The sequence below is a fragment of the Tetrao urogallus genome (assembly GCF_951394365.1).
Source record: "Tetrao urogallus genome assembly, chromosome: 11".
Taxonomy (NCBI): Eukaryota; Metazoa; Chordata; class Aves; order Galliformes; family Phasianidae; genus Tetrao; species Tetrao urogallus.
This window is the reverse complement of record NC_136824.1, coordinates 3,130,015-3,138,946: the sequence shown is the minus strand read 5'-3', so window position 1 is coordinate 3,138,946 and position 8,932 is coordinate 3,130,015. Positions and strand designations below refer to the sequence as shown.

At 43.7% G+C, this 8,932-nt stretch overlaps 1 protein-coding gene across 1 annotated transcript in view; it reads right to left on the bottom strand.

Moving 5' to 3' along the window:
- Nucleotides 1-3,000: 3,000 nt before the first annotated feature.
- CERS3 (ceramide synthase 3) overlaps nt 3,001-8,932 on the bottom strand; it is a gene marked incomplete at its 3' end in the record, with an annotated part of 28,614 nt that continues 22,682 nt past the window's right edge. Inside the window, exon 10 of the mRNA XM_079540706.1 lies at nt 3,001-3,132. Coding sequence (XP_079396832.1) covers nt 3,001-3,132 — 132 coding nt within the window. The remainder of the gene's footprint in view (nt 3,133-8,932) is intronic.

The window sequence follows — 8,932 nt, the reverse complement described above, 5'->3', positions numbered from 1 at the left end:
CTGTGCATTACCTGCCGCCGTTTCGCACTGGTTTATTGAAGCAGTGATATTTCCAAAGGATGTGAAGGGCATTGAACAGATTGAAAATCTCAAAGCATCGAGGCATTCATTTCTTTAGTCGATTAGTGTGAACTATTTTCCATTATCTCAGCTTCTTGTTTCTGAGTTTCTATCAGCAAACAGCAGAAAATTACACCTGTGTAATTTCAGGAACAACCAATGTGATGTCAGCACAGGACACAGCGTCCTGTCCCACGGCGACAGACTGCTCCCGTTTCTGTATTTATCTGCAGCACCTGGTGCTTTATGCCAACAACTTGGTTGGCCAGGAGATGAACGCCCGGATGGAATTCCATGGCCTTCCTACTTCCCGTACCCCCGGATGCAATGCCACAGAGTTTCTTGGTTGTTTACTGCACTCATAATCTTTGCCTTCCGGACATTCTTTGCTTTCATATTCTTCTGTACTCACTCAAAACATGCCTCAACGTTTTAAGTTTAAAGGTATTCATCTGCCTTTTACTCTCCCTGTAAGACCCTAATTTCAAGTAGGTTTAAAACAAATGTAATTACGTTGCCTGTCTGCAATCCAAAATTTTATCTAGGCTAAACTCCAGTAGAGCTAATTGGCTTCAGTGGGAGACTTGTCTGAGTAAGAAGGGCAAGATTTGGCCTCGAAGAAACTATAAATTCCGGTTTAAAATTCAGTAGTTGTACAGAGGCTCGCTCCTGTGACAGCACCATTCTTCGTGTTTCCTTCCCTGAATTCCTTTCCTATTCATAGTAGGAAAGCTTTCTGGCATCAGAATCAAATGATAATATCCTGGCCACCTCCCAAAATCCCGTTGTGTCTTGTGGAAAGCATCGTTGTCTCCGCTGCTTTGAACGGGAGTGTAAATCCTCCAAGACATTGGATTTCTACCTTTTTTTTTTTTAGGAAAGGCCATTTCTTTTCATTGAGCCATAAACAGGTCCCGATAAGCAGCTGTGACCCTGCCAAATTTACCGGTTGCTTTAGATGATGTAATAAGTACTTAAGCTTCCAATAAATCCACACTGCAGCATTTAAGGTATTCTCTACAGCTGTGTAAGGAAACACGATGCTGTGCAACAACTACTGAGGGAATTTTGCCTGCTCCACATGAGCAGCTCTACTTATCTACAAGTGCTGCACAGGAATCCCTTCCCACTACTGCCCATCTCCAGTCCTTCTCAGGAGCTGTAGCCATATTCCTTTCTTGGTGTAATTGCCTTTGTGGTAAACACAAAGATTTGGGGAGTACGTTGTCCAAAATGTAAGTAAAAACTTAAACACAGCCTAGTTCAGCACCTCAAGAGATATTTCCAACTGCACGCCCCTCTAACAAAGCAGTCCCACAGTTTTTTGCAACTGTTCAGGAAAAAACCTTTTTTCTTTGTATCTGAGATCCCAAACGTTTCCAATTCTTACAAATGCTTCAGTTGCTGAATTATATCCCCATTATCTCAAGATCTCCTTGGCAAAGAAGTCGCTCATATTGTGCTTCCTGTAGGTCACCAAGTGCCTGCTGAGCAGCCTTAAGGGGAAAGGAGCCTTTCCAAACCGAAGGCTCTGCACTGGGGATGTTTTAGCTGTGGTCCCCCCGGTCTCGCAAGCTACTGGATTTGTTCCACCAGATGGTCTCAGCTACTGTAGAATCAAGAGCTCTTCTCACCTTTAAAACTTGTGACAAATCAATTAGCATCCAGTAAGCCAAACGCATCAGGTACCACTGTTCAAGGGAACACGGGTCTCCTTGTAAAGCCCCGGCTCTAAAAACTCTGCACTAGCACTAGAACAAAAGTGCAAACTGATGAAGTGTGCATGGTAAGGGGAACCGAGACGCCATCCTCTGTTCTTACGCTTCTCACAGACTAACGATGCTATCTCAGCCACCTGCATCCACGCCTGGCTCCAGCTGATGCGATTCACTATTTTCCAAAAGGGCAGAGATGGACAGATTCTGAAATCAGATGAATACACTGCACTGATGATGTGACATTCCTCGCTCGGCCCACACTCTCCCAGTGACCAGATACATGCAGTGAATGCACAGCAGCCACAAAACAGACTTGCTCCAAGGCAGTCATCCGACGTCGCTGTGAGACAAACTTACACAAAACAGGACAGAATAATCCTTAATCTTCTGGGCTGTAAATGTGTTGAGATCTCAGGTGTTCAGCCATGCTGTGAGCAAATAAGAAGTACAAAAGAACCTGTGAGAAGACCCAATTTTCATTCACTGCACCTTCTGTTCTAACATCCAGGATGGCTGTGATGAAAGACATTTGTGAAACCTGGAGCTCGGGGGAGAACTGCTGTGTGATTTTCTTCACTGGTACATTTCAAAACATCTCTTCATACAGTATTTGAACTACATACAGCAGGCTCTAGAGATAAACCACGCTTCTACAGTAAAGCAAACTCTCTGGAAGCAAATTGCTTGAATTCCTCCACATTAGCTTCCATCAAGATCAAAACAAGATCAAACTCGTAAAAAATAGCCATTTTAATGAGATTTTAAACTGAAAAGTAAAGATACAACGTTAGTCAACCTACACCGCTGTCATTTTTCCCCGCATCGAGTAACTCTGTCTCCTGATGGAGTTCACACTAGGTACCCCCCATGAAGCACCTATGAATGAAACTGCTTGATGAAACTGATGATCAGACTGAAAAACAGTTAAAATCAATGGGACACTAAACGATCTGACACTTCCACCTTGTAGAGCACTGTGAGAGTGGAGCAGTCTGTGTCCAAGCACCTTTCCAAATGCTAAGCAATGATTCAGAAAGTGGGTCATTAACACATTTTGTCATCTTATGCAATTTTCCCCTCCCCGTTTACTGGGCTTTTTTCCAGGCCCAGTAGCCAACAATAAATCAATCAGTGTCTCCTAAGCATGTTGACTTAGGTTTTATCCCATAAGTTGGGTTAAAAACAGAGTAGAAATCGCTGCAGGAGGTGAGGCACGAGGGGGCTAGTGGTGACTGCTGGTAAGGAGATGTTTGCCTGACCCACAGCCATTCTTATTGCCGTTCTTTGTGGACTCCTCTTCATTATCTGTTACAGAATCTTCTTCCTCTTCATCACTCCGGTCATCTTTCAAGTCCTATGGAGAAGAAAGCACCATGAGCATATTCTGTACTTGCAGTATTTACTGTCAGATAAGTTGCCAGATTGCTATTAGTGCAATCAAAAGGCCTGTGTGTGCCACACAAGCAAGTTACTTCTTACAATGTGAACTGTTTTTGTCTGATCTTTACGAAGACTTTGCAAAAGCAGTCAGTTAGCTTCATTAGTCAGGAGCTCCCATTTGTAATTGCAAGATGAAAAGATGGTGCAGAGGAGTTTCACAAAATGGAACATTCTGCCTTCTTGGAAATTTCCCTCATCGTCTGAAGACAAAACTCCTCAATTTCTTCAGAAAATAATGCGTGAGAGGAAACAAATGAAAGGGAGTTCTCAATACGAGCCTAGCAAAATTGGCCCCCCAGGCCACCTCCCAAGAAGATGGATGTGATGCTGGAGGACAGGCCAGCTAACACCAATTTAATCTCACAGAACCTAAAGTTCCTCAGACAAAATTACCTCTGTGGGCCTGGCCCAGCCATTTGACCTCTTCCTGCTTGTTTTTGCTTTCCCTTGTAAAGCATTACTAGTAATCCCTGGGTGCTGTGGGATTAATTAACGATCGTGAAGTGTGGGAAAGATGAAAAGAGTATTGTATAAAAGCTAAACATGATGAATGGTCTCACTCAGACACAGTAGTTCAGAGGCTGCCTGCTTCTGACAGGTGTAAACTAAACAGTGACTGGCTGTGCCAGCATCTCCTGGTATTAACGTCACTCAGAGAGACTTACTGACCCTAAAATGCTGTATATATCATGCCAGTGTTTGTAAAGGGAAAGCCATGTCTCTACACAGCTTTGGGTACACCTATACATCTTTGACATATCGTCCTGCTAAGGGAATTGCCAGGGAGGAGGGGATGGTTGTTTCGTTAGCAGGGATGAAAGGGGGGCCAGAGGCAGCCTGGCCTTGAGCAAAGTAATTCTGTGCAATTTGCATGGTACATAACATATCCCATTCCTCTCTTTTATTTCTCATTTTCTACTATATCATGAGACCTTACAATACGTTCAGGACTTTGGTCCAAACAATCAAGGCTTTGGCATTTAAAACAAATTCCCTGAAACAAGCTCACAAGAGCACTGCCTGCCTCACAGAAGGAGTGATAACTGCTCTGCTGCCTCCAGGTAAAGATGCTCTAAGTCAATAAATGCTTCCTTCTGTCCATGTGGGTGACTGAGAGCAGGAACAAAGCAGGCACTTACGAAATCTCCCCTAAATCCCACAGTTTCCTATGTTTAGCAGCCACCACCAGTGGCTTCTTTCTGTGACTTGACTCACGTCTCTTAGATTCAGTGCAGCGTTTGAACACACACAACACTTCAGGAGAAAAAAGACACACACAGAACGCACTGCTCCTTTTGCTGGCTTTGAGTTTAGCAGCTGATAGACTCACACAAAGCCCTCTAGTTCTTGAACTGGAAGAGATGGGTAATCACAGCCTTCCCCTCCCCAGCATCTCACAATTTAATAGATGACTTCTCATTTAAAGTCAGGAGTTTCCTGTAGCCGAGGATCAGACCCTAACCGCTCACACCGTGGCTCACACTCTAAGCATGAACAACAGGGTATCCAGCACATTCATGGAAATTCCAAACTCTAACAGCCAGCTATTGGTGGTGCCTTTTTTTCATGCACAGATATTCAGCCTGTGGTGCTGTCTGGTGAAGGATGATCCAAGGCTTTTCTTCATCACAGAGGAAGCTGCCTCTAGAGCCACATGCTGGATGTGCCAGGTACGTCAGCTCTCGCACAGACAACCTGCAGGCTACCTGTACAGCTACACTGCAGACCACTCCTCTCTGGACAGATTTATTTTCCTTACCATCCATCCGGATCTCAACCTCACACAGGCTCAGACTGCATGCTCTTCCTGCTCCTGGAGCGGTGAGATACAGAAAAGAGAAAGCAGTGCTGCCCTTCTATCTGCTCCCTGAATGAACCAGCAGCTTCACTTAGCCTGCTGGTCTGGAGGTCTTTCTTAAGCACCAAATTCATACAGAAAAAATAAATGACAGCTCAGTAATAACTCATCCCATTGCAATCTCATAACCCTTCATATATTACATTTCTAGTAAAACATATAGGACTAGAAAGAAAACTAAAGCTCCAACTGTCTCATCAGAAACTATAAACCTCCTGGAGCTTTTCTTTTTCCTTTTCCATAACAGCATACAAAGGGTATCAAAACAAACAAATCTTATTGTAAGTACTGTAAAATAAACTTGGCATGTCATCAGTTAGAGAAAAGGAAAGACAGCCTTTCTCACACAAACAATTTATGAGGTTCTGCCTCTTTCAGATCACCTCTGTTACTCCTGCTGGTTATGTGTTTTGTATTTACAGTTAAAGACAAATGCCTGGGGTGGGGGAAGTTACTTTTTTGCCATCAGAAACATTTCAGTAAAAAGTGCAAAGCAAAGCAAAGCACACAGCAATGCAGCATCTGCTGGACTCCCCACAAGTATTCTCATCTCCTTGAGCATTCTCCAGCTGCAGCAGAAAACACACGGGATGACAAGGGGAGGAGTGCTTTTGTGCTCTGTGCAAGTGGACTTGGAGTCAATAATGTTCTTGAAATCATAGCTCATTTGGAGCACCTTGCTGTGGCCCGCAGAAGTTGATGGAACTCAAGAATGTGCTTAACTGGCAATCTGCTTTACCTTGAGTGGTAGCTGATATGACACTGACTCCTGTCTTCTATAGGAATGACCTGGTATTTACAGCATGGAAGTGGAAGCTCAGGTAGGATTTACTTTCCAGGTTTAATACCGTCAGCTTAGTTGCTATCATAAAAGGCACAATGTGTAATAATTAAAAACATGTAAACATTACCATCCAGCACACTGGAAATCCTTGCATTTGAGACGATCTCTTATTTTGAAGAAGCAGGAATTGAATTTCTTTGTCGTCTGAGACAATCATTATGGAGCAAGTTTGTTTTTATCAGGGCAAGAGTTCTGAATTCTAATACGGATCGAGAATAAATGCTGCTAAATAGAATCTACGTTTTGTTTCCTTCAGTCACAACCCTGCTTCCTCACCTGGCCCCTCTGAAACCTACTTTGGAAGAGTCTGGCTGTTTTTGTTTACCTTGTTTAAGCAAGGGGAATGCAACAGAAGTCACGGTAGAACAGAACTTGACATTTCTGTAGTTTCATCTGTAACTGCAAAACCAAATAAACCTGACGTTGCAAACTGTGTAGCACAGCATTATAAGCATATTAAGACACCGAACATAAAGTTTGTGCCCCGACCTTCTAAGAATGAAGAAATATGTAGCATTTCTAGGGTTCGGTCTTGCTTTAATACTAAAATGTTTTCTCTGACATTCTCACATCGTAAGTTAGCGCTGTGTTTTCCAGCACAACACTGTGCTGCCTGTCCCTGAGCAACAACAGATGAATATACTACCAGAAACACAAGAACTGGAAAACTGTAAATGCAACTGAAGCCATCAGTAATACTCAGTGCTTTGGTTTAATGGCACCAGCTGAATTTATTACACTTTAAGTGGTTTGAGGTAACAAACAAAATGGATGTGCATATTTTATGTTCTGGATGACTAACCAATTTAATCTTTCTAAACGGATGAATGGTTTCAAGGTTTATGAGAAGCAACACTAATGCTATAAAGTCTGCAAGAGAGCCATTTGTAGTGAAGCCAAAGCTGCAAACTTTTATAATCTTTTTCCTTTTGTTTAACCCTTCCACCTGCTGCTCAGTCTGCCTCTTTTAGTTAAATGAACCGTACATGCTAAGGTAGTTTTGGCTTCTTGCATTTCACTTCTGCTACAGTGTGCATCATTCAAGCCATTAGCACTGCATCTTATTACACAAACAGGAACGGATCTTCCATGAGGATTCACCAAGGAAAAAGGCTTGAAATCAAGCTAGAGGTAAACTTAAAAGGCTATTTCCCAGCCTCCTGTAGGCAGAACAGCATTGGTCGAATCTCAATCTAAGCTAACTTTGCAAGAGTGTCTCTCAATAAAGCATTCAGAAATCACTTCCCTCTGACAAGCTTTGGTGCTGATCTCTTTCTACTACAGCTGCTAAGAATGCCGGGAGAAAGACACAGCAGTGCTGGAAGGCAGACAGCATTGCAGCTTCGTGCTCCCATGTGCTGCTGCTAACATCTGGTCCTGAAGCTCACTGGGCAGACACCATCCTTCTCTCCTGCTCTGCCTCACTGAGGCACCCGGCACCTCCGTCCATGGGCACGATGAGATACGCAGCCATGGCTTTGGATCTGCTACTCAGTAGTTAAAGTGAAAAGTGTTAAGAGCAGAGGGAAAAAAAAATGTGCCAAACAGTATTAAAAAATAGGCAAAAAATATATTGTAGCAACATGGATTGATCCTACAAACAGTGAGGAAGGCTTAGCAACATGCCTTCTACATTCTCAGAAGGGATGGGGCATTTAGTAGCAAAGGCACTGTTAGCTCCATGCGGCATAGTACAGCCCATCAAGTGGAGATCTCAAGCAGTCAGCAGTTTGGACATGCTCCAAAACAGACAGACCCACTGAAGCATCGCGGAGAAGAATCTGGTAACCTTGCACGCTTTTGCGGCACATTCAGATCCGAGCAGAGGAGGTTTCTGCAAGGAAGTTCAGCTACTACAGTTTTTTCATTCAGCTTTCAACCTGGCCTCTCCCTGACAAAGGCACGTATTTTTTGGAGGCATTTGCAATAGCTTAATTTGGCACTATGAAGGCAAAGTCTCTGCTTTACAAATTCATGGTGCAGGCCTGGGAGTACCATGGGGGGAATGTTTGTTCGTCTCCTTGTTCATCTGAACGGAAGAGAAGGACGATAAGAAGGCTTGCTGTGCCATACATCACGCACCACAGGGCAGGGACATGCCTTCACCCTGAACCGGCTACAGCTAAAGCCATCAGGAATCCCTCAGTAACTTCTGACAAACTCTGTGAACAACATCAATCTCAGCACTGTAATACCTGCCACCAAAAGTCAACTCAGAGTGAAAACCCTTGCAATAGATGTGTACCTGGACAGAAACATTATTGAAAATACTGATAAATAAATAACTGGCAGTGACTAAATCCTGAGCCTTTTACTCAATCATTTGCTTCTTGATGCAGAACTTGGCATGGAGGAACCCTGCCGGTACACTGGTGTCCTCATTTTTTTCTGATTGTGTTAAAAAAAAAAAAAAAAAGACATGCAGTGACTCTAGAAACCCTCTGACTCCCATTAACACCTAAAACAGTCATAATCCACGAGCAGTTACACTATTACGAGTGGTATTTCTTAGTGCAATTGGCAGACTTAAATCCTAGATTTCTATACCTTCAAAATGCCACAACGTTTCAACGTGTCCAGTAAATCTTGATTACAGCTTTTATTCCTAACGTTATCAGCACGTTCCAGTGTTCAATGGCTCTGCAGAAGATCCTGTATGTGAGTAGCATGTAAATCACAACACAAATGCCAGCTTCTCCCCTACAGCTCCACCCAGCAGCCAGCTCTCCTCAGGCCAACACACAGTGCAGAGGCAGGGACCACCATGAGGTCCAACAGCTGCCTTGCCCTGAGCTCATCCACACCGCTGTAACTGCACCTGTTTGAGGGCACCACTTTCTCACTCCACCAGCACAACCCCAGCTGCCATCCATCACTTCTGCAGCTAACAGACCTCACCCTGCAATGCAGGCTGCCAGTCAGCTCGCTGCAAATTGACCTTAAGAACAGCCCTGTACCTGAGATCAGTTGGATCGTATCCTCACACAGGCATATGCTAACGTGATTAAATGC